The sequence below is a fragment of the Peromyscus maniculatus genome, chromosome 20, assembly GCF_049852395.1.
Source record: "Peromyscus maniculatus bairdii isolate BWxNUB_F1_BW_parent chromosome 20, HU_Pman_BW_mat_3.1, whole genome shotgun sequence".
Lineage (NCBI taxonomy): Eukaryota > Metazoa > Chordata > Mammalia > Rodentia > Cricetidae > Peromyscus > Peromyscus maniculatus.
The window spans coordinates 53,288,403-53,314,992 of NC_134871.1; the positions used below are offsets into that span (position 1 = coordinate 53,288,403).

At 47.6% G+C, this 26,590-nt stretch overlaps 1 protein-coding gene across 3 annotated transcripts in view; it reads right to left on the minus strand.

The window, feature by feature from the left end:
- Efcab6 (EF-hand calcium binding domain 6) overlaps positions 1 to 26,590 on the minus strand; it is a 203,392-nt gene that overhangs the window by 103,491 nt on the left and 73,311 nt on the right. For all 3 annotated transcript variants that reach the window (XM_042264721.2, XM_042264722.2, XM_042264720.2), the window contains 3 exons: positions 22,666 to 22,778; positions 12,486 to 12,610; positions 3,645 to 3,793 (listed from right to left, as the gene is read on the minus strand). In XM_042264721.2, coding sequence (XP_042120655.1) covers positions 3,645 to 3,793; positions 12,486 to 12,610; positions 22,666 to 22,778 — 387 coding nt within the window. The remainder of the gene's footprint in view (positions 1 to 3,644; positions 3,794 to 12,485; positions 12,611 to 22,665; positions 22,779 to 26,590) is intronic.

Consider the following 26,590-nt stretch of genomic DNA (forward strand, 5'->3'; position numbering starts at 1 on the left):
AGAAGAGGGAGACAGAAGGAATTTTAGCAACAAGAAGCGGGGCGGTAGCGGGGAGGAGAGAATATCTCCAATCTTCAACAAGTTAATCTTAAACCAAAAACAACAACAACAACAACAAACCACTAAAAAGAACAACAGACAGTATCAGCAGCAAAGATCGGAAGAGAAATACAGCCAAGTCTAGACAAAGATAGGGAAAAAAAGATCATGAAGCTAAGAGGTGAGTTTCTGAAAAGTTAAACAAACAAGACTCCTGTTAGCTAGACTAAGGAAAACAGGCGTTTTTAAAAAAAAAAAAAAAAAAGCCTGGGAAAGGACGGCATAGTGATACATGACCCCAACCTTAGGGTTCAGGACATTGAGGCAGGAGGAGTCTGAGTTTGAGGCCAGCTGGGCAATTCTGTGAAATCCTGCTTTAAAAAATAAATGAATGAATGAATGAATGAATGAATAAATAAATAAATAAATAAATAAATAAATAAATAAATAAATAAATAAATAAACTTGGCCAGTAGAAGACACTTGACAAACACTAGCTAGAAAGGTAGCATAGTGTTTCAATACTAGATAAGACTGGAATTCCGTGACTTTTGTGAGAGATGGTCACACATCACCCTCAGGTCCATGCACAGAGGACACAGGGACTGTCCCATATCTGAAATGCTATTTGCTTTGGGACTGCTTCGCGTTTTGGAATCCTTCCACGTATAGTGAGGGACCTCAAGTCTCACACAAACTGTCCGTGTGTTTCATATTCTCTTACAGTCTTGAGGCTACATGACATGGGACTTCTGTGAGCTTGCATTTTGACTGGGATCCTCGAATGTCGTGTCAGAGCTCAGAAAGTTTCAAATCCAGAACCACTTCAAAATTTGGATTTTCTTTTTAAAATTTCTTATTGCAGATGATGTTGGGGATGGGGGCATGCCTCAGTGCGTGTATGGAGGTCAAAGGCCAACCTCGTGAAGTCGGCCCTCTCCTTCCCCCTTCAGGAATCCTGCCAGGGATTGAACGCAGGTCATTCGTCAGGCTTGAACAGCAAGTGCCTTTATCCACTGAACCATCTCCACAGCCTGGAATTCAGATTTTCAGGCTAGAGATGCTCAACCCATATATAAATCATGATGCAGACACTGGTGCTGTGCCCCTGGGGATTCTGGGTGAGTACAAAAAAGGGCCTCAGAAAACTCTGGGTCCCCGAAGAAAAGGCTCTACCAAGAGAACATGGTGGCCACTTGCATCCCTAACATGTGCATTCTGTGTGCCCTGCCCATGGTACTTATCGCTCGGCAGGTCACCCCAGTTGGGATCTAGTCATTGTCTACTTCAGCATTTTTAGCACCTAGCACTGTGTCTGGCAGAGGAAGGCACTTGGTAAATGTTAGCGGCATGACATTTCATGCATTCATTAAAATGATAATTTCCAAGAATATGAAGCCAATAGGAAAGGTGTCTAAGACAGCCATTTCTATTTTTAAAATCAAAGCAACACTGTAGGTGTACCTGACTGCAAATGGAAAAGTTTCTGATTTGTGTGAATGAGGGTGTGGGCCAATAAAGAGTGTTAGGCAGGGGGGGGGGATCTCCTAGCTGTTCCCATTATTCCTATTGCATGACTATTACGATTCTGAGGCTGAGAAGGTGCTTTATATGACCTCTAACTTTCTGAGAAATAAGACCTGAAGTTGGTCACAACAGAGCTGCTTTCTGAGCCATGGAGCCACTCACTGGGACTAATTTGCTACTTGCTTTGGAAATCCTGGGTGGGGTTCCTCTCTGCCATGTGTGGTGCCATCAGAGTGCCCGGTGTGGGCAGCTGCTGCTCTCGGGCATCTTTTCCAGACAAGCTCAAGGCAGCTCTCGTCACCTAGGACTCGTCACTCAGGACACGTGCTTCCATCTCTTTGCCTTGAGAGGAGGCACTTTGTGTGACTTGGACAAGAAAACAAGACTATTTCTGAGCAATATTTTTGTCTCTATATGACACATTCCCACCTGAATGGTACCACACTCCCACCTGAATGGCACAGGGGTTCCTTGCAGAGATCGCCAATCCTGATGTGAGGCAAGGGGTAAGGAGACTGGGCATTTTTATCATATCAGAAAACAAAAAGGCTCTCAGAGACCATAATGGCCCCAGCAACAAGACTCAGGCACCAGCGTGAAAAGGCCCCACCAGCCAAGAGGGAACAATGGAGTTTCAGCAAGCATGACTGTAATAAGCTGGGCATGGTGGTACAGCCAGTTATCCCAGCACTCAGGAGGCTGAGGCAGACAGGTTCCAAGTTCAAGGCCACCCTGGGCTACAAAGTGAGACCCTGTCTGAGGACATAACAAGGAAGAAGAAGGAAAGAGAAGAAAGGCAGGGGGAGAAAATGACTGTGATGAATTGGAATGCATGAAATACATTTAAATTTGAGAATTCATAATAATTAAGAAAAGGTTATTAGGAAAAGACTCCCATTGCTCTCTGTGGAAGAGGCTGGTGAACCAACTCCTTATTTTGAAAAGCAGCCACAGACGGACCACACCAACAGCGTTTCTTTGCAAATTGTTTTGATTTGTGTGGGACGTGAGCAGGCTAGGCACACATGTGGAGGTCACAGGACTTCGGTGGCACTCTCGCCTTCCACCTTGCTGGAAACAGCCCCTTGTTCACGGCTGCATACGGCCTGAGAGCTTCCCAGGATTCTCTGGTGTTCTCCCATCTCACCATAGCAGTACTGGGTTACAGACACATGCTCCCGAGTCCGGCTTGATGCAGGTTCTGGGATCCGAACTCAGGTCCTCAGGCTTGCATGGTGAGTGCTTTACACACTGAACTGGCTCCCTAGTCCCCAACCTCCTCATCTAACCGTGGAGATGGTACACCCTCATCACAGAGGCGCGGCAACATGGCAGGAGAACAAACAGAAGAGAACCACCGTACGGTCTCCAGGGAACTACGGGATCTACGTCTGATTGACAGCTAACAGGAACAGACACACAAGCGTCCCACCAGTCTGTGCAGCAGTCATGCCTAAAGCAGATAAATCAAACCACGGCCTTGAGTCCTCAGAGGTGCCAGTTCAGGGCGGAGGGTGGGGGTGGGGGCGCAGGAGGGAGAAGGGACCTTAGGGAATGGCACTGTGGGTTAGAACAACCAAATCCAGGCTGTAAGAAACTCTAAGGAACATTTAATCTAGCCTTGTATAAAAGGAACATTGTGGGAAGGAAGCCTGCAGATTGACAGGGAATCAAGGTGTTTTGGCTGGCTTTACGTAAAGTTAACATAAGCTAGAGTCATTTTGGACGCATGAACTGTGGCCAAGCTTGTGGGGCCTTTTCTTGATTGCTGTAAGAGGGCCCAGTTCACTGCGGGTGGTGTCACCCCCTAGGCTGGGGGTCCTGGGTGCAATAGGAAAGCAGGAGCTGAGGCCAAGGCCATGGTCCTTGAGGCTTGCTGAATCTGCTTTCTGGGGGCTCTCAAAGCTGGAGACTGAGCTCGAGAGCGGATTTGTGGGGTTTTCTCTCTGCCTTTGCTTGGTGGGGAAATCTCAGGGGCACCAAGTTTAAAGCACTGAATGAAAAAATAAATGAGGTTCTTCTGTGTTGTCCCGGCGATGTCTGGGGGAAAACTTGTCAAGAAGCAATCAGATTCTTACCTTTTCATTAACTGGATAAAAATCCTTCTCGGTAGCCGGTATACAAAGGTGTCAAGGACAACCTTCAGGTAATTCAGAGAGACGTAGCCACCTTTGGAGGGGTCTCCTGCGCTCAGGGCTTTTTCAATCTTTTCATAACACTTTGAAAGCTGCAAGGAATTAAAATTCGAGTGTTGCGTTCAGCCAAGTCAACATCCTGGAGCCATCCGACCATGCCATTTTTGTTTTTCTTTTTAAACCAGAACCTCCCCACATTTCTGTCTCCGAAAGCTGATCAAAAAGGGTTACTGTGGCATGTACTGAACCTCAAATGTTTAATTGATGAGCTCACTACAAACAACACCCTGCTCACAGCTGACAAGTTTCTCAGGGAGGGACAGCAAGAACGATGGCTTATACCTCCGACTACAGCACTAAAAATACTCCACAGCTCTGCCAGTGTGGTGCATCTTAATACGCTTCCGGCATTCCCTACCGAGAGCCCACGCCATGCACTTCTGATAAGTCAAGCCATCAGATTTGCAAGCTGGGAGCATTTTATTAAAAATAGAAGTTGCTTTTGTGGTGTGGAAATTGATTAATGTAAGGATTATATAAACATAATAGACACTGGACACCTCATAAATCATGGTTTTAAAGAGTGGGGGGGGTGATTATAAAAGAGTCAACCAGTTTTCTCTTGGGATTCCAAGGATGCAGTGAGTTGGTTCAAAGCTGGTTTTCATGACTCATAAGAACACTGTGAACGCTGGTTATCATTTATGGAACACTGCTATTTATTATTGGCTGATAACTATATTTATTTTCAACCATCTCAGTTTGTCTGAATTCAGTTTTTCCTGCTAAATGGAAAATAGAATAACCACCAATTTGGTGTAAGAGGTAACTTTCTTGAAAGGTGTCTGGAAATGGACACACATGTACAGGAGTCTCCATCCACCCAGGGAATAAGAAGTAGGCTTGGAGATGCTCCTGAGTGGCCACAGCAGTACTGGAGATCTTTACAATCCTGGGGGGGATTAGTGGGTTGGGGAGGCGGCTCTTGATGCACGAAGCCCTTCGACCAGAGTGCAATCTCTGAGACCCACAGAAAAAGGCAGATTCTGTGGGTGCAATCCCTGAGACCCACATAGAGAGCCAGATTCCGACATGTGTTTGTAATTCCAGCACTCCTACAGAGAGGTGGGAGGCAGAGATGGGAAAACTGGTCCAAGATTATGGGCCAGAGAGCAGTGACAGACCCTGAGTCAATACAGGGGAGGGGAGAACCAACAACCAAAAGTTGCCCTCTAACTTAACACACACACACACACACACACACACACACACACACGCACGCACGCACGCACGCACGCACGCACGCACGCACGCATGCACGCACTCAGGCACTCATGCATGTGCGCACACACATATATAAATTTTAGAATTCTAAAATTATTTAGAGATCCAAGTCTCTTAGAAAGGGCCTAAGCTTCCAAGAAAGAATTAATATATGCTGGGGCAGTAGTGGTGCACACCTTTAATCCCAGTACTTGGGAGGCAGAGCCAGGCGGATCTCTGTGAGTTCAAGGCCAGCCTGGGCTACCGAGTGAGTTCCAGGAAAGACTCCAAAAGCTACACAGAGAAACCCTGTCTCCGGAAAAAAAAAAAAAAAAAAAAAGAATTAATACAAACTTCAGCAAGCTCACCTACTTCTTCCATGAGAGAGCTTCATCTGAGCTCCTGCTGCAGGGAAGACTCACTCAGAGAAGCTAAAACATTCTGTGATGTGCAGTCTTCATGTATTCACTGGGCTAATAAAATCTATCTTTTTTTTTTTTTTTTTGAAACTGGGTCTCACTCCTTATACAGCCCTGGCTGATCCAGAATTCACTATGTAGGCCATGCTGGCCTCAAAGTCACAGAGATCTGCCTGCCTCTGCATCTGGAGAGTGAAGATTAAAGCCTTAAGCCACCACACCCGGCTGACAGAGTCTATCTTAACATCTCAAGGGCATGTGGGCTTCAAGAAGGCTTCTCAGAGCATGCTCTGCCATGACCAAGAGCTTCTGGAAAATGAGTGACGCAGAGAGAGTATCTAGGTGACATCTAAAACCTCAAAAAAAAATCCTCACTTTATTTAAAATTGTAAGGTTTTGTGTAAGAAAAATACAAGCAATTCAGCAAGGTACACAACGCCTCACACCCCCAGCTCTGTGATCTGGAAGTTTTCAATGCTGTCATAATTATAGAGATAATTTTACAAATGGCGAAGCATGCCACGATTTCAGGCTGGACAGAAGCTCTTGTCACTTAGCAACATGTGCTGAAACATTTTCATAAGAACCAGTGCACACCAGTATTGTTCTTTGGGGTGACACGTGGCATGCCATGACATCACCCACGGGCCGGCAAGAGTTACAGCTCTTGCCGAACGCAAGGCCGTGTTTACAGCTGTGTGTGTTGTATCTCATCCTTCTCTACCAGGGCTAGAGGACTTCAAGACAGAAGCGCTCGGGCTGGTTTTGTTCACTAATAGTGACCCAGAATGTAGCACAGATTTGTCACGTGTCACTTAAGATATCTAAAAGTGGATATGTTTTACGGTGAAAAAAAAAAAAAAACGTTCTAAACAAAAGTTGCAAAATATAAAAAGATGTTCCATCCCTTAGCAGAAAGACTAACAACCCTCAGAATCCCAGTGGAGGCTGCCTCAGACAGGCAAATGTGAAGAACTGTGTCAGGTAGAGTGGCCCGTGGGACAGGGCTCCATATGCTTATGGTGGGCGTGAAAATGATCGTGGGCAGCAGGGTGCTGCTTCAGTTAAAACAGAATCATGTTCTAGAGCATCCACTGAGACAGCCAACTCCATGCCTGGATGGCATTTCCAGGACACACAGCACGGTGTGCCACAAGCTAGGCAAACACACATTTATAGTGGGACCTGGTGACGCAACCCAAACGCAACCACAGGGGAACGTGTGACCTACAGAGTGTTCAGAGGACAGACACTGGATAGGGGGAGGTGATGTCAGTGTGCAGGGGGAGGTGACGCAGACACTATGCATGGAGAGAGGAGGACAGACACTGATCAGGGGGAGGTGACGCAGACATTGTAGGAGGAAGGATGACAGACACTGTGCAGGAGGAGCTGGGGAGGTGATGACAGACAGTGAGTAGGGGGAGGTGACACTGTTGCAGGGGGAGGTGATAACAGTGTTCAGGGGAGGTGACAGACACTGCAGGGGAGGTGATGACAGACACCGTGCAGGGGACGGTGACACAGACACTATGCAGGAGAAGGTGACAGAGATGCTTTGCAGGAGGTGACATGATGACACTCTGTGGGGAGGTGACACAGACGCTTTGCAGGGGGGAGTGGTGACAGTGTACAGGGGAGGTGACAGACATAGATGCAGAGGGAGGTGATGACAGAAGACTCTACATCAGGAAGGTGCTGATGCAGCTTAACTTGGGTGGATCATATCCTAAGCACTGCCAGGGTCAAAACAAAGGGCGCCATGTGCATGTGCGCCAACACACTCCAGAGTGGGCGGAGCAGGGGACAAATAAGCACAGGACAAGCAAGAGACAAAGGACCCCAGCTTGCAAAGGACGCCAACAAATATTCATCTTCTGTGAAAATGTTGTGCCATACAAAATGCACCAGATAAAATTCGGGATTCATTCAAAGGGTACCCTGAGATGATCAAATAGTAAGAAGTGAGGGGGAGGTCAGAGCTGAAGCTACAGCAACAAAAATGGCTATTACAGGAGGCAATAAAATCAAGAAAGAAATGAGTGAAAAATGGGAGTCAAGCCAGGCGCTGGTGGCACACACCTTTAATCCCAACACTCGGGAGGCAGAGGCAGACAGATCTCTGAGTTCAAGACCAACCTGGGCTACAGAACAAGTTCCAGGACAGCCAGAGCTACACAGAGAAAGCCTGTCTCAAAAAAACAAACCAAACAAAACCAAACAAACAAACAAACAAAAAAGATGGGAGTCGGATGAGCACCAAGAGGGCTTGAAAGAATCTCAAAGCAGACAACTATTGAGAGGAGAGGAATAATGTGACCTGGAGCAGGTAACATGCTGGCCATTAGGACAAGGATGAGCCGGTGCAAGGACACCTGGGAAAAGTACTGAAGGAGTGAGGGAGGGAAGAGGAGGAGGAGAAGGAAGAGGGGGAGAGGGAGGGACAAGGTGTGTGTGTTTGGAGTTATGATCCAGAATATTTGTACTCAGTGAAGCCCCGGAGCTGGACATGTAAAAAAATACACCCATGTTCCAAGAAGTGACATCAAAATGCTTCAAGCTAGGACAAAGCTCAGCTTGACTTTTACATTTCAAAGGTCAACCGAAGAACATATGTGGGGACACACAAAATCAGCTGCAGGAGAGCCGCCAGGATGACCTCAGATTCCTCCCAACGGTGGCAGGTGCCAGGAAGCTGTTGGGAAGACATTCAGTCCTTTACGATGGAATGGAAACACAGAGCAGTCACACACAGCCAGACCAGTGCTCAGGCCTCACCATGCGAGGCACAGGGTCTCCTAGGTGTGGGCACAAGGGAAGCAGAGCATCCAGGAGCCTTTCTTGAGGAAACCACCAGACAACGAAATCCAGCTAAGCAAAAACTAAATGAAAATTTACAAAAAAAGAAAGGGAAACTGCCCAAAGCATTCCACTCCACTGGCGGCCACCAAATCTACCTGGGGAGGAAACGAAGGCCAGGCGTCTGGGGGATTACCATGACCGTACATGATATAAACATTACCAACAACAAGAACACAATATAGACAGCAAAATCTGTGGGGTGGGGGCTGGGCAGGGGAGACACAGCAGGTGCCAGTCACTTGTCACTTGTCATCAAGTCCCACGGCAGCGAGCCAGCCCCTTCAAAAGCGTCACCACCTCTTCAGCTCTGCCTGGTTTCCCTCATCCCTTTCACTGTGTTAATGTTCCTTCAGGGACTTAATATGTTGTGTGGGAAACAGACACCCAACGTTCCGGGGTATCTTCCTGTCACTTGTGATTGACAATACCAAAGAAGGTAGTGACAGCTGGGACCCAGAGCCACACTGCTCGGACTTCCCGGCAAATTGTGTACCCGCCTCCTGCCTTGGCCTTCTCACCTGAAGATCCACACACAACCAATGCCTGTTGTGTGGAGATTCAGTTGGTAATTGCAGGGCACCAAGGACTTAGCCTGGTGTGGGACACCCCATGAACAGGGCTAATCGTGATGTCACGTGACATGGAGGCTTGCTTTACCCCTGGTAAAAATCAATGACATTTAAATTAAAAGTGTATGTTTTTAAAGACTGCTTTGTTTTGAGACAAGACCTTGCTGTGTAGCCCAGGTTGGCCTGGAACTCAGATCCCCCTGCCTCAGCATCCCCAGTGTGGCACCACCACTGCCCAGCAATGGTCTTCTTGGGAACCCCTTTTGGTCATTTGCCTGCTCACTAATGCAGTCGTCTTTCCACACGTGAACGAAGAAGAACATGAATGGAGCTCACCAAATACAGCTTGGGCTGCTCTGGGGAGGGGACTGTGGATGACTTCCTAGTTCCTGCATGTCCTTTCCAGAACAACTCACACACCTTTTGGTGAGGGTCATGTGTTTTGGGAAGGCCATGTCTTCTACAAAAACAATAAGGTTATTTGCCAAGACGGGAAAGCAAGCTTGGCCAATTTATCAGCCGATATGAGTGTGTTCCTTTCTCAGTTCTTTCCAACAGGGCTGGCTTCGCCAGGGTTTCCTCGCTAGTTCTTCTACTGAAAAGTCCACAGTAATGATTTGCAAAGTTCTGTGTATATTAGAAACAGTTATGGAGGCTGGAGGGATGGCTCAGTGGCTATGAACACTTGCACCCTTACAGAGGATCGGAGTTTAGTTCCCACACGGGGCAGCTCACAACCAGCCGTCATGAGCTCTAGGGAATCCAGCACCCTCTCTGGGCTCCTTGGGCACTCACACCCGAGTGCACACACACACATGCAAACACATACATATAAATAAAAATTTAAAAAAAACCTTTTAAGACAGTTATTATTCACCTGTCATTTATACTGTCATATTTTGCCAAGCTGATCTCATGTTCATACTGTTTTACTGTACAAAAATACTTTTGTTAAAAACTTTTTATGCTGTCAACCTTCACCTTTTTCCTTATGGCTTTTAGGCTGTACTTCATACTCAAAAAAGACTTTCATTTCAGACTTTCGATTTTTCCCCTTGGCTGGGGCTGCAGGTGCAGCTTGGTGGAAGAGGAGCTTGCTCAGTATGGTCTGATGCCCAATACACAAAAATCACTTTTTACCCACCTTGTTCATTCTAGGTTTACAGTAGTTACTGTGTGTAGAAATTGGGGTTGGTGAGGGCTAAAAGGTTTCCTCCCAAAATGTCTGGCTGACAGATTATCTCAGTAATAATTCCATCACTAGCAATCTGCCCATACCGTGCTTCACGGAAATGCCTTGTACTATCGGGGACTAAGTACATGTGTGATGGTTCCTTTAACTGTCAGCTTGACACAACCTACAGTCACGTGCTGAGGGACCGTCTCTATCAGGCTGGCCTGTCTGTGGGAGATTGTCTTAATTAAGTTCATTCATGCAGGAAGACTCAGCCCAGCGTGGGCGGCACCATTCCCTAGGCAGGAGGTTCTCTGAACTGTGTGTGAGTGAAGAGAACGCCGAGTACAGGTGAGCATCATGCCTGCATTTCTCTCTGCTCATGACTCCAGCCGGGATGTGACTATCTGTGTGAAGTTCCTGCCTTGACTTCCCCACAATGATGGGCTGCAACTGTAAGCTGAACTAAACCTCTTCTTCCCCAAGATGCTTTCTCCCCAGGGCGTTTCTCACAGCCACAGAAATGAAACCAGAATAACTGGCTGGACTGGTGGGCACAGCTTGGTCATTGTCAATTGCCTTCCTGACCCATTCAGGCTGCCCATTGCCACACCAGCTCTCCACGGCCCCAACGGTTACACCTTCACCAGGTATTTAAGTGCAGTAGGAGAGATCCTCAATTTTAACTTTTCAAGAGACACATATGTAGTCCAAATATAGAGACCAGAGATAATGGCCAACCCTCTACCCAAGGTCAGAAGAAGAGGGTCTCTTTGTGTACTCGTTAATGACCAACCCCCACTGGAGGTCAGAAGTGGCCTCTTTATTGAGTCAAGTTTTCTCTTATGTAACATGACCAAGCTGTACCATTCCTTTATATGGTTTTCGTATTTTAAGAGCCTGTGAGTAGCACAAAGGAAACACTTAAAATTAACTTCTCAGGCTGCAGAGATGAGTCAGGGGGTAAACGTGCTTATTATGAATGTGAGAGGGCCTGAATTCAAATCCTCTGCACCCGTGTTATAGCTGAGCATGGCCAGGTGCGCCTGTAACCACGGTGCCGGCATCTGGGGACAGGCGCATCCTGAGACCTCACCCAGAAGCCAGCCCAGCCAAAATGGAGAACCTCAGGTTCAGTGACAAACTCTGTCTCGAAAAATAGATTGAAAGCAACAGAGTAAGACAGTCGACATCTTCCTCTGGCTCCCACATGCACACTCACAGGCTTGTGCATATACACACACACACACACACACACACACACACACACACACACACACACTCACACACATGGACATACAGCAAACACGCTACTAGATATATATCCCACACATGCACACCTTCCATTCACACCCCACACCTACATACCCCCACATCACACCCCATATCTATATATCCCCACATTCACATCCCAAACTCCCATACCCCCACACACATTCACACCTCATACCCCAACACCCCCACATTCATACTCCATACCCACACCTCTACTCATACCACACATCTACACTCCCCATATTCACACCCCACACCCACACATCTACACATTAACACCCCCAAATTTACACTCTACACAGTCATACCCCACACCTACACATCCACAGATTCACAACCTACCCCACACACCCCATATTCACACCCCATACCTACACATTTCCACATTCATAGCCCACACCTACAGATCTCCACATTCACACTCCACATCTACACACTACATATCCCCACATTCACACCTCACACCTACACACCCCCACATTCACACCCCGCACCTACACACCCCCACATTCACACCCACACCTACACATCTCTACTTTCAGACTGCACACCTACACATCTCCACTTTCACACCCCACACCTACACACCCCCACAGTCACAGCCCACACCTACACATCTCCACATTCACACCCCGCACCTACACATCCCCACATTCACACCCCGCACCTACACACCCCCACATTCACACCCCACACTTACACATCTCCACTTTCAGACTGCACACCAAAACATCTCCACTTTCACACCCCACACCTACACACCCCCACAGTCACAGCCCACATCTCCACATTCACACCCCGCACCTCCACTTTCACACCCCACACCTACACATCTCCACATTCACACCCCACACCTACACACCCCCACATTCACACGCCGCACCTACACACCCCCACATTCACACCCCGCACCTACACACCCCCACATTCACACCCCATACCTACATATCTCCACTTTCAGACTGCACACCTACACATCTCCACATTCACACCCTGCACCTACACATCTCCACTTTCACACCCCACACCTACACACCCCCACAGTCACAGCCCACACCTACACATCTCCACATTCACACGGAGCATCCTGAGGGGAGGTATCTGGCAGTCTGAAGGGTGCAGGTGGGAGCAAAGTTTCAGAGTAACACCCAGATGTTACCCAGAGCAACCCAGATGGTTCCTGCGGTCATCAGCTTGCCTGTGGTGACACTTGGGCTCTCACCTCTTGACAAAAGGTCTTTTCCAGGTCATCTAAGGAGTAGTTCTTCCAGACATCTTCAGATGACACGGAGTTGAACAACCGTTCCCTCCTGGCATTTTTGGCTTGTTGACTCTCCCTTGAGAGCTCTATTAAGACAAGATGGCTTTCATTTATTACATTGCAAGGGCTGATTCTATGTTCTTTACTTCTGATCATCACCTGCTTGATAAAAATTAAGATGAACGAACCAAGAAAAGGGTGGATTATTGGATTTGTTATACTGAAATAAATTGATAAATGGGGAAAAAAGAAAATTAGCCTTCTGTGTGTTATTGTACGCCAGGATAGACCCTGAAATGCGGGCTAAATGTGATTGAATCAGAACTGTCTGTGCAGTGGAGGGAAACTGGGGCCATTCTGGATGGCACAAGCTTCACCGGAGATAAGTCAGAGGAAACATCAAAGCCAGAAACCGCTCGGTGACAGGCAGGCTCAGTGCAAAGGGTGGGAGGGAAGTGAGCGGGGAAACTACTACTGTTCACACACAGGAGATGAACGCTGCCGTGTGGTCACATCCGTGGTCCCGGGACTCAGGAGGCCGTGGCAGGAGGATTCTGAGTTTATGGACAGCCTGAGCTACACAGCAGGATTCTATCATGTATAGATGAGAAGTGTGTGTGTGTGTGTGTGTGTGTGTGTGTGTGTGTGTAATATAACACACACACACACACACACACACACACACACACACACATATATATATATATGAGAATGCATTAAAATAAAGGTTGATTTTCATATTGTATGAGCAGCTCTCATGAACCAGTAGATGAATGCAAATATCTAGTGGACTAGTAAGGTTGGAGATGGGGATGGACATACAAAGAACTGAAAACCATAGCAAATGCAGAAAAAGTATTGACAATCACTGGTCATTTTAAAGATCTACTTAAAACAGGTGACTTTCTTCTTATCGTGGCAAGGACTAAGAAGATAGGGAAGAACAAGGAGGCTGAGGGGCTCAGTGCAAAGGTTCACACCTGAGGATATGACTTCAAATCCTAAGCAGGACATGGTTCTACACACCTGTAACCCAGTGCTGGGGTTTCAGGGAGATGGGCAAGTGTCAGGAGCTGAAATGGTGGGCCCCAGGGTGTGTGGGTGTTCCCACAACCAAGACAGACACAACAGAGGGGGACACCTGGATACTCCTCTGGCTCAAACAGAAGAGTATACCTGCCCATGCATGTATACCACACATACATATACACAGAAAGATATACACACATGTATACACACATGTACGCCCACACTCACCAACACAGAGACATGCACACACACACACACACACACACACACACACACACACACACACACACACACACTAATATAGGACAATGGCCAAGCTGCTCTCCCTCGGCACAGAAACAACCCTTGTGCAAACATTCTGAGCTCTTCTCCCGCTTGCTATCTGGGGGACAGCAGGCTGCCCAGCAGAGGCCTGCAGGTGAGGACACTTTCTGCAGAGCCGAAGGAAGACAGCGGCAACACTCCGGGTACCGGAACAGGGAGCCGTCTCACCAACGGATGCTGCCAAGACTAAGCACCAAAACCGGACATCAAAAACCAAGACCTGGCCTGGAGAGATGCCTCAGCCATTGAAAGCAGTGGTTGATCTTGCAGAAGACCCAGATTCGATTCCCAGCACCTGCATGGCAGCTCACCACGGTTCATCGAGGGATCTGATGCCCTCATCTGACCTCCTCAAGCAGCAGGCATACACATGTGGTGCACAAATACACCAGCAAACCACAGACATATAATAAGTAAATCTTTAAGAACAGGAAAGACATGTCTGTGACACAAATGTGACAGTTCCTTGAAGTATAGTCTTTCATGATTAAAAGGGCAATTAACATAATTTAATTAGCCAGCAGTGGTGGTGCACGCCTTTAATCCCAGCACTCGGGAGGTGGAGGCAGGCAGATCTCTGTGAGTTCAAGGCCAGCCTGGTCTACAAAGTGAGTTTCAGGACAGCCAGGGCTGTTACACAGAGAAACCCTGTCTCATGAAAAAAAAAAATCTAATTTTTATTTTCTCACTTATTTTGTATGTCTTCTTATCTATCCATCATCTACTGACTTGATACCAGAAAAAAAATAATCTAGGAGGATCTGACCAGGAGAATGCTGAGGGTGGAAGGATGCAAGACACAGAGTTGGGGACGTGGAGGAGTCTGGGCTTTTGCATCTGGCTTTTGTCCAACAAGCCTGTGTGCTTCTCATAGCAGGAGAGGGTGGGGTGCGTCTCAAGCGCAGCCATCTTCTCTCGGCGTCAGATGTGAAGAGGCACAAATGGTTCCCCAGATTTATTTCCTAAAATGTCTGCAAATAAGCCTCAGTCAAATGAGGCATGCTTACTTTAGCGACAGCGAGCAGGCTGCCAGTCATCTGGAATCCCACTTCTCATCTCCAAGGGAGGAAAGGAAAAGACCCTTCCCCAGGTCCCTCTGAACCACATTAGAGACACAGAGACAGTCTTTCCAGTTGGGTCTCAGAACAGAACAGGCCAGGTTCTGACCTGGCCAAGGGGGCCCTGGACTCCCAGCGGACTCTGTGGTACTCCAGTTCTCTACTTGGAGATCCTAGGACTGCACCACACACACACACACACACACACACACACACACACACACACACACACGCACACACGCACACACGCACACACGCACACAAACACAAACACGAACACACACATGTGCACACTCATACATATACACACACACAGAGCAGCCCACACATCCTCTATTTCAACAAAATGCAGGGCCCTGTGGGCTGAGGGGGGGGGCGATGAAGCAGGAAGCCTGTGTGGGAAGGCCTGCCTGTGAGCTCTCATCTCCTGAGACACTCTCTCATCCCAGGGCTCATTATCTTCCACTCTCTGGTTTCCGGTGATTTTTTTCTACGGTATTTGTTTTCTCATTTGAGAGGGCTGGGGATGAGACCTGAGTCCTTTCCATGCTAGGTAAGTGCTTGCACTACTGTTAGGATCCTGCCCTCACTCTTCCGGGTCTGGCGTTTTACGTCATCAACGGGCTTGGGCGACTGAGTACCCACCTTAAAAAGCCGGGTGCAGACCCCGACACTCTCTCTCTCTCTCTCTCTCTCTCTCTCTCTCTCTCTCTCTCTCTCTCTCTCTCTCTCTCTCTCTCTCTCTCTCTCCTCCCGCCATCTTCCTTTCTCTCCAGCCTGGCTCTCCCCCCTCCTATCCCCTCTTTATTTCTAATAAAGCTGTTTGTAACTCTGGTAGTCGTGGCCATGGCCCGTGACTTTTCTCCCTGTAACCAGTGCCGTTTATCATAACCATCAACTACAAACCCAGAGAAACCCAAGGATTAAAGGGGGTCTAGGTTCCACCCAAGAGCAGCAGACAGGAAATGTCCCTCACCCATGTGTCACTGCTTCACACACCCAAATGGATGGTGCTCTTGACATGCCAGGCAGCCATGGATGCCAGGGTAGCCAAAATTTATAGGAACTGTCGGCCTTACATTCAGAAAAATCAACGGTAACAATGGCTGGAACTCAATCCCGAGATAAGGACAGCACTGCATCCATGAACTGTTGTTTCAATCCACAAGCGAGCATGTTCTAGCAAATTCTATTCCGTCAGTTACAGTTCACAGTGGGAGTTCACGGCAGAGCCAGTGCCGGGTGTGCAGAACTAAGTGGGACCCACACAAGCAACCCTTATTAAACTAAATGGGCTATTTAAAAAAAAATAATTTAAAACAGACATGTACCCAGGTGGGAACGGGGAGAAAGGTTCCATGAGTGGGAGGGGCCTAGGAGAGGAGAATGGGGTGGGCGGGACTGAAATACGTTGTATATGTGCATAAAACTGTCAAAGCGTAAGTGAAAATTATTTCAGAAAAATAATTATGTCTCGTCATTCTGAATTACAAAAGTGAAATTTTAGGACATGCAAACAAATACGTATATTGCTTTAGTTCTTAAACCCTTGAGAATGTCTTCCCCAAGTTCAATGCTCTATCACATAGGAAAAGGTTAGTGGTGAAGCACTGGTAAGTTAGGGTGTCACCCCAGAAGAGTTAGAGGTAACGGAGTTGGGGACTGGGGTGTCCCAGTGGGCGTTCCCAAGCCCTGAACAGCCAGGACTTTGGACACGGGGCAGACCGTGCTCAACAAACACGCCACCCGGCTGTGACTCGTGGCTCTGCCCTCCCTAGCTACACAGCCTTGGACTACCATTTCTTCTCCAGCCAAAAAGAAAAAGACGGGTGTGGGGAGGTGTGCTATTTGTCACCAGACCGACACACATCAGATGAGTTGTGAATATACTTGTGTGGCTCCTGATAGATTCTCAGTAGGCATCGTCTGGGGATCAATTAGTGAGAAACGTCTTCAGTAACTGGAGACTAGGAAGGGCCCCCAGCAGCGACGGGAGCTCGGGCTCAAAGCAGGTGCAAAAAAACCACTCCCGGGACAAAACGCTGCCCTACCAGCTGCTAAACCTCACCGTGAGATCTGCCGAGGCACAGATAGTAAGATTGCCACCACACCCCAAAAAAGGTCGCTGTAAGATCACAGATGTGTTCATTAACTTGACGGTGGTAATCATTCCACACCACACCGAAACAGCATCCGTATTAAACACAGCTGTCGATTATTCGTCAATAAAGGTGATAGTGAAGTCTTTGTGAAATAAGGAACCCATCTGAGCCCCACATTCTCCTTCTCCTGTCTGATCCATCGAGGTGTGAACAGGTGGATCTCCCACCAACAGGCCTCCCTTGCCTAATGGATTGTGTTCCCTGAGGCACAGACCAACACAAACCTTTCTCCCTGATGTGGCTTCTTGTCAAGGGTTTTTCAAAGCAATGAGAAGAGTAAGAAATACACAAATCACCACAAACATGGAAGGGACACAGAGCAAATAAACGCAACAGTGGGGGAGACTAAAGTAGTCTATCAATGAAGAAGGATGGGCAGGGGAGGAGGGGGGAGAGGGGAGGGGGGAGGAAGGAGGAGAGGGGAGGGGGAGGGGCAGAGCAAGGGGGACATCTGAAAAGGCAATGTTTTAGAGAAGAAGACATAAGAAAGGTCTGAGACAGGTGTAATATGAATAACTGAACAGAAAAGCAAGCAATGGAACAAGTACTAAAGCTGACAAGTCAAGAAATTATCCTGAAATAAAAATGGCTCAAATCTTCACAGTGAAATACCATACTCAGGACATCATCACAGGTGTCTATGATAGGGTTGGAAACTAGATTCAATCTTCATCACCAGCTTGACTGAATTTGGAATAAGAGACACACCTCTTCTGGGTTTGTGTGTGGAGAAACTCCCAGGGAGGTTTAATGGAAGGAAAAAGATTCACCCTTCATGCGGGTGCCATCCATGGACTGGAACCCCCATACTGAATAGGAAGCAGAAATAAGAGTCAGCCGAACACTAGCGTTCATCTCTCTCTCTGCTTCCTGTCAGTGGATGCCATGTGGCCAGCTGCCCCACGCCTCTGCTCCCAGGCCTTGATGAGACTCCACCATGACAGACTGTATCCCCTCAAGTCAGGACCAAAATAGGCCTTTCCTCCCCTAAGCGCTTCTTTCCAGGTGTTTGATCACAGCACTAAAAGGAGTGACAAACACAGAACATGGGTGCTGAGGAGTGGGGCGCTGCTGTAATAACCGTGAGTTTGGGAACCGTCCCTGTGAGTGGAGAAGTTTGGAACTATCAGCCTGAAATGCTCTACAGCTGTAAGGAGAGCTCAGGGGGCCACTCTAGTGAGTGTTTGGAAGACCAGAATGTGAACAGCAGTGCAGACAGGGAGACTGTGCCCCACAAGGATTCAGAGCAGATCAAAAAGGGTCGGAAAGAGGCCATTTGTGTTGTGTTCTGGCAACACACACACACACACACACACACACACACACACACACACACACACACACACACACACGCTTCCTACCCACATCCTGGCAATCCGAATGAGGCTGAATTCAAGAATGATGGACTAACTGAGTTGGCAGAGGAGATTTTGAGAGCATAGTGTTTAGGCTGTGGCATGGTTACTGCTCCCTGCTCTCACCCAGGTTCACAGTAAGAGAGCTGCAGGTGCAGCGGGAATCTGTGGAGCAGGCTGTGGGGGAGGGGTGCAGAGAAAGCAGCTGTCCTGAACCAAAGAACCCGGTACAAGTAAGGAGAAGCCTGCCACTCTGCCCTGGGACTGTGGGCTCTGTCAGCAGGCTCCCACTCATCAGAGGCCAACTTGTAAATATGCAAAATCATTTGAAAGGAGAGAGACTGAGCTTGGACTGCCCAGCTGGAGGGGTTTCCTGCCCCCAAACAACCATGGGGGGCAGTGTTGTCCTAGGTTCAGCTTTAAGGCACACAGAGCCCATGTACTGCGGTAGAATGGACCAGACTGCATTTTGAGCTGGCACAGAACTTGGAAGTGTTGTCAACTGGTGCCAGGTTTGGAGGTTTGCAAAATGCCAAGAGTTATTGACGTCTGGGAGGCTTGCATCAAAGTTCCAGAAAGCTGCTGAGGCCAGACAATGTGTGGCAGAGTTGGAAAGCGATGCCTAAGTCACAATAGCGACATCAGAACCATGTTAGGTGAGCACCACAGGCATGGACTGGATCTGGCCTGAGAGAGAGGTTATGTGTGCTCCTGGAGAGGCAGGGATAGCCATGCTCATTGGAATCCAGGTAATACCACTGCAAGACTTGGATGCTGGACATGGAGTTGCAAGGCCCTGTGTTTGCCTTGTTGGGTTTGGGTCTTGCTGTAACCATTCTTGGCTTGTTATGTCTCCATTCTACCCTTTGGAATGGGAAGGTTTTCTCTATGTATATTGGAGGTATGTAACTTATTTATTTTACACTTAAGAAATCTTCTTGAGCCGGGCGTTGGTGGCGCACACCTTTAATCCCAGCACTCGGGAGGCAGAGCCAGGCGGATCTCTGTGAGTTTGAGGCCAGCCTGGGCTACCAAGTGAGCTCCAGGAAAGGCGCAAAGCTACACAGAGAAACCCTGTCTCAAAAAAACCAACCAAAAAAAAAGAAAAAGAAAAGAAAAGAAAAGAAATCTTCTTGAGTCTCAGAGGAAACTTTGGGCTTTTGACAGTCTTTTTAGAAATTTTTAAATTACATTTTATTCATTTATTTTGTCTTCATGAATGTGTATGTGAGAGAAAGTGTGTGTGTGAGAGAGAGTGTGGGTACCTGTATGTGTGTGTGAGAGAGAGTGTGTGTGCTTGTTTGTGTAAGTATGTGTGCGGATGAGTAAGTGTGTGTGTATATATGTATGAGGGAGTGTATGAGTGTATATGTGTGAGAGTGTATGTCTGTCAGTATCACAGTGTGTGTATTGTGAGAGTGTGTGTGTGTGTGTGTGTGTGTGTGTGTGTGTGTGTGTGAGAGAGAGAGAGAGAGAGAGAGAGAGAGAGAGAGAGAGAGAGAGAGAGAGAGGAGTTCTCTCTTTCTACCATGTGGGTCCCAGAGACTGAACGAGATTATCAAGCTTGTAGAAGATGCTTTTACCAAATGATCCATCTCAGTGGCCTTAGACTGGACTTTTGAGCAATGTTAGGGATGTTAAGGATTACGGGGCCTTCTAAAGTTGGGCTGAATGAACAATGGATTGTAGTATGAGATGATCATGCTCTTTTGAGGCTAGGATGGAATATTATGATTTCAAAGCCATGTGTTTGGGTATCAGCGTGACAAGGTATATACTTGTGATGATTAATCAACTTAACTAGATTCAGAATCGACTAGCTTTAAAGGACTTGAACATTATTTGAATTTCTAAACAGTGTTTGAGACTACCTCTGTGGGACAGAAGCCAAACAATGTCCTGAGTGTGAGCCCTTTGCAAAAGGGTGATGTGAGAGATCCAACAGTCTGCCGCCACCGTGAAGTCCCTTCCTCACAAACTCAGCTCATGCTAGTGAAAAGCAGATTCTGATTAATAAAGGTGTCTAAAAGAAACCCTGGAACAAGCACAAATAAGTGAGTGAAACATTGCAGCATAAGAAGTGGAGTGGGATAAAATACACTTAACTCACCCAAGTGCCTTGCAATCCGTGCAAGCACTATGGAGAGAAGAGGCGACAGAGAGAGAATAATATGGCGCAGGAAAGACCAGGACCACGCCAAGGAAGACATGAAAAGTGCTTTACAGGTGATCTGGCTGAGAATGCAAATCAGTAAAACAAGGACTTGGTGACATGAGGGTAGCTTTAAAATGAGGTGGAAGGTGACACCACAAACTGGAGGAGAACTGGTAAGCCAGTTAGAAGTGCCAGAGATAAGCTGGACCGTGGCAAGAGCTGGATTGTAGGTGAAGGCGTTGGACGCCCATGGGAAAGACAGCAGAAAAACTGGAGAATAAGCTCATGAAAGAATGCAGAGACATAGATAGTAGAGACGGCCCAACATAAGGATGACTTGTACCCCTCATGCCCTAAACAAGACTTACTAAAACATAAACCAAACTACTAAAAACAATAACAACAACAACAACAACGAATCTTTGAAGAGTTGAATTTGCAAACAGAAAATGCACGGTATTCTAGAAAACTGCTGCAGAAGCCTCAATGATAGACATCCCCTGCTCTGCTACAGAAACTTGCTGCGAAGTTCTTCAGGCAGGTGGGGAGAGCCACCCATCACCAAGACGGGGGAGTAAGCAGGCCTCGGGCTTCACAGACAGGGGCCAGGGATCAGAGCAGGTGGCCTTCTGAAAGAGACGCTCGTCACTCTCAGTTATTACATCCAGCCATGATGGAAACATGGCTTCCTTGAGTTTCCCTGTGATTCCTATTCTGCTGATGCTCCCAAATGACAGAAAATTCTTGTAAAACGGCCAGTGAGCTAATCTTTGCGAGCATTCCCCTGCAATCACTCATTTTTATCCAAAGCATGGGTCGATGCCAGGGTGAGGATGACAGTGCTTACTTCTGAGTAGTGCCACACTGGTTTGGTGGCTTACCGCAGCCTTTGGTGTGGCTGCACTTGCCCAGTAGGGCTGCAGGGAATGAAAAGAGGTGATGACAAAACCATGCTCAGCAGCGTGCCTGGCACCTGTGTCCAAAGAGTAGAGACCTGGAACCTGCTCCTGGCAACCTGGGTTAGCAGAGCCAGCCCGGAGCCTGAGAACAGCAGCCTCTTGACTTGCTGGGAAGGCAGCACCAAGAGTCGTAGATGTGCCCTGAGGGGATTTGCAGAGCGGCATCAAGGCAAAACCAGACAATGAGGACAGGTGTTAAAGAAACCAGTCGCAGGGGGTGACCCTAAGTCAGGGGACTGAGAAGAATGTCCAAGAGACCCGAGTGTCCAGTTATGTGACTCAAACACTCTCCCTAAAGAAATGGGCCCCAGCTCTGTTGAGAACCGCCACCATCTGGACAGCTCCAGGCACCACGTTACTGAGGCTAAGATAAAGACTGTCACGGGAAAGCTTGCATCCACAGCTCCAAGACAGCCGCAAGCTCCTCTACTCAGTCCTCTTGAGTTGATTTCTTCCTCATTTACAAAACAGGCTTCACCATCCAAACTCTTTGAAGTTCAGAAGCAGCAGAAATAAGAACAAACTGCAGCCAGAGGATCTCATGTAAGGACAGTCTGTGAGTTCAGGGGATGTCCAGGTCCCAGATGTGTATTGACCCCATACACATTTCCATTGTGGAGATCAGTTGCCAGATGTGTGGGCGCTGGACTCCCTTAGTTCCTCTCCTTTTTGTGTGTGTGTGTGTGTGTGTGTGTGTGTGTGTGTGTGTGTGTGTGTACGTGTGTCTGTGTGTGTACATGTGTGTGTACGTGTGTGTGTGTGTGTGTGTGTGTACACATGTGCAGGTGCCCATGCAAGTGCAGGTGCCCACAGAAGCCAGAAGAGAGCATCAGGTCCCTTGGAGCAGGCGTTACAGGCAGGTATGAGGCGCCTGGCATGGGTTCCGGGAACAGAATTTGGCTTCTCTGTAAAAGCAGTGTGTGCCCTTAACCACTGTTCAGCCCCAGCCCTCTTCTTTCATTCAGCCTTCACGTTCTTTTAAAATAATGACATCATGGGTATCTCTGTGGTGGATACCTTTTTTCATACCGGGATGCATTTCCGTAGGGAAGAAAAGAGACATTACAGCCCTTAGCGACACGCTCGGGAAGGTCTTTACCTGGATTGGACAGTAGGTATCTGAAGTTCGTGTCGTTGCTTACACTGAGGTTCTTCAGGAAGGTGTTGTAGTCCACCGTGGCACTGCCGTCCAGGCTGTACTGTTTCAAGAGCCTGCAACACAGACGCTCACTCAAGTCAGACAGAACCACGGCGAGTCCGGACAGAAGCACGCCTCTTACACGGCCTGCTTTGTACTGGGCTGGCGCAGATTTCAATGTCATCCTAGCTCTAGCTGCCTCTACCAAGGAGACCATGGGAAACCCTGCTGCTGGGGTTCTCGAATACAGATGTCTGGGACTGGGGAGATGGCCTAGCCAGTGAAGCACCGGCTGTGCCAGAGCAGGACCAGAGTTCCAGCCACAGAACCTGCAGGAAATGGACCAGCATGGGGATGTGTCTGTAATCCCAGTGATGGGGAGGTGGAAATAGGCAGACTCCTCCCGACACTGGCCGGCCAGTTTATCCTCCTTGGGGAGGACCAGGCCAGTGAGAGGTTCTGTGTCAAAAAACAAAAAACGAAACAAAATGAAAAAAATAAATAAGAGGTAGGGCAACCCTTGAGGGCAATGCCCAAGGTTGTCCTTTGGACTCCAAATGCACTAACACACATACAGACTACAATCACAGACACCTGAGGGAGAATATTTTGTCAGCTTGTAGAAGGGCACAGACAGAGAATGGGACAGAACATCCAGGCCCCTTCTTGGGAATGCCCCAGATACACTTCCTACAGTTGTCTTCCCTTCCCTTGTCCTTCCCTTGGTTGGAAGAGAGAGGACACCAGACCCCAGGGCCCAGAGGCCACCTCTTCACTAGACAGCAGAAGCCATGCCAGCTTCCTGTAAGTAGAGACAGGGATCTGGGCAGTGAGCCAGTGAGAATCGCATTTCTGTAACCAGGGACCCCAGAGTGTGAAGGGTGCGGGGGGATGATTGTTTTAATTGACAGCAGCCTATCACCTCAAGAGACAGAAGCCTCCGCCCACAGAGGCACACAGTCTCCAATCAGCAAGTGGCCAGGGTGTCCAGCTGTTCTTGAAGCATTTATGGTGTTTACATTTAATAAGACTTTTTTTTTTCTGTTTGTTTTGAGACAGGGTCTTCCTATGTATCCCAGGCTGGCCTTGAATTTGCTATGTTCTAGCCCAGGCCTCCAAGTTATAGGTATGGGGCTACCACATCCAGCTCAGAACAAGAAAATTGAAAAACACGCACAACACCTGTCTGCCTCTAAAATACCCTGAGATAAATGAGATGCTTTGGTTTTTAATGTGTTTTCTATTATCCAGATCTGTGTGTGATAAACACTTTTTAGATGATTTCTGGGTTACTACATTTCTAAAAAATTCACAGTTTTTAAATGTTTGGTTATATTCTCCCCATATGTGTTGGTTTCTATAATTATCTAGTTTCATGCTTTCTCAAAATTTAGTAATTAATACTTGAAGTTATTTGCTATTTTTCTGGTCTCCAGATTGAACTGGGAGTACCATGTATCTGATTCCCACTTGCCCCTCTCTCCCCACTTTGATGAAGCTTCCTAGTGTCCAAATAGGAAAACTTACCCAGAAAGATGATGGCAGCCAGATGTTAACTCAGAGACTCCCTAAACAGCCCCTGAGCCCTGGTTCTGTGAAAACAGCCCAGAAACTCGAGACCCGGGAGGCAGCACCTGCCAGTGTCTTTCTAAGTCCTTCGAGGCTGCTGGCCAGCACGCTGTTCTAGCGAGGCAGGGGAGCCTGGTGAGTGGCTCACCCAGCACTGCAGACCTCCATGCAATGCAGCATCCCTGCATCCAGGCAACGCTGGGTTACAGGGAAATGCTGGCTTGGGTTAAGTCCCTGGAATCCCGTGCTCAGAGACATACTGCCTGCACACAGAGGACAGATGGAAACCCGTGGTAGTGTGCCCTGGAGAAAAGGCTTTAGAGACGAAGCCTGGCACTGAACAGAAAAGCAGGGTCTCCAAAGGCTTTTCACAGAGCTGGGGAGATGGTTCAATGCTGTGCAAGAAGAGGACACGAGTTTGATCCCCAGAACCCATATTAAAAAAAAAAAAAAAAACAAAAAAAAAAAACATCTGGGTGTGGTGGTACGTGCTATAATGCCAGAGTTGGGGAGGTAGAAACAGGTGAGTCCTTGGGGCTCACTGGCCAGCCAGTCTACCCTAGTCAGTGGAGTCTCAGGTCCCCCTGAGAAGTTACACTTGGAAATGCAAGGTGGTCAGCTTCCAAGGAACGAACATTGCTGCTAGCCGCAGGAAAATGTAATGGAATTCAGCTACTATCACAAAAGCTACTACTTAGAAAAGTCAAGGACTTCTCCAAAGGTCAAGTCATGGCTGAAGAAGTCTTGGTAATATTTTAGCTTTTGTATATATATTAGCTGGTTCCTAAGATGATTTTCTTGTGTGCTTCCAAGAACTCCTAATAGTGTATTTATCTAAAATGCCTATCAAGCATCCAAGGTAAAAAAAAAAATAACACCTGTCTCCTAGGTCAGGAGATAGCTTTATTTCTTGTGCTATTTAGGGTGAGACCCTCCTTTATTATACAACCTTACTAATAGACCCCTAACTTCTTAACTAACCATTTCTAGGAATGTAGATTGAGCACATAGATGCCCTTTTTGATATATTAACTGGTCATTGGCATTCAGTTGACCTCCTCTTTAAGAGCCCAATGGTCACTGCCTGAGGAAAATTCTTATCTGCCATAAGAATTCAAGCCTGGTGACCTTGCTCTGGCAGAGACTCACTATTGCTTGGGTTTAAAACTGAACACCTCAGAGACTTGAGAGGACTTAGAGGTATAAGGAGACGAAGAGGAATAAAGGAGTGGAGAACTCAAGGATGGAGAACGGAGAGGGATAAGGAGGATTTTGACCAGAGAGAATGTGTGGATGAGATGGAAGATGAAGAAGAGCCAGATGGGAAAGTACGAGCTGGGTAAGAACGAGGTGAGAAGGACCTAGATGAGGCAGAATTAAGACGAGAGAATTAAGATAGAACTTAGAGGGAATAGTAGATAAAGGTAGAGAGAAATCAGGCAAGAAAGGAGCTAGGCACGAGAACAGAACTGAAGCTGTGTAGATCTTATCCCAGAGGAATAAAGTAGATGGACAAAGAGCTTGGTGTCCTTAGATTCTTTTCCCCAAAATAATTCTCGCTGTTTGTAGTTTCTCTCCTGAGCCCCTGGAAGTATATTACTAAGGCTTGTCCTTTTAATTTTATACAAGAGAACATGGCTGCCTTCTAGCTTCCACATGCATGTGCACACACACATACAATAAATATTTCTAAAAGTTTTCAAAGAGAGAACTTGGATGAAATTGTTCTTAAGACATAAGTATCCCAGAGACTCAAACTCTGGGTGGCAAGGCCAAGATGGGTGCACAGCCTGCAGAAAGCAGCAGGCAAGTGGGGTTCCCTGGGGGCTGAATTTAGGGAGAAGGGGGACCCCCAGTGAGCCCTTAAGCCTTTCCAGCATCACCACCTGGAAAAAAAACCCTTCTAGGCAATCCTGGCTCAGGCTGGCCTTCTGTGGTTTGCTTGACTACGGGGCTGCCCATAAATGACTTCACATAGATTCAAATACTTGAGCCTGGAGAAAGATGGAATGTGGGATGGAGTGATCCAGGAAGGGAAAATCAGTGTGTGGGATGCTGGACAGTGCTGACGAAGCTGGTGGGGAGTTCATCTCTGGCCGTGGGTGTTGTATAGGCTGAGAGGTGTCCTGCAGGAGAACAGCAACTGTCTAGAAGTTGTAACAGTATCCTGGGTCGCCACAATCGTGACACTGTCCAGCGAGATGAGCACCTGCCACATGCAAGCCTATCACGGGCATGCCATAGACGCTACATCGTGGCTTCATCCCCATGCTGTGTGGTGGGTTTCTCAGTGCCTATCCCATTTCCCACATGTGTG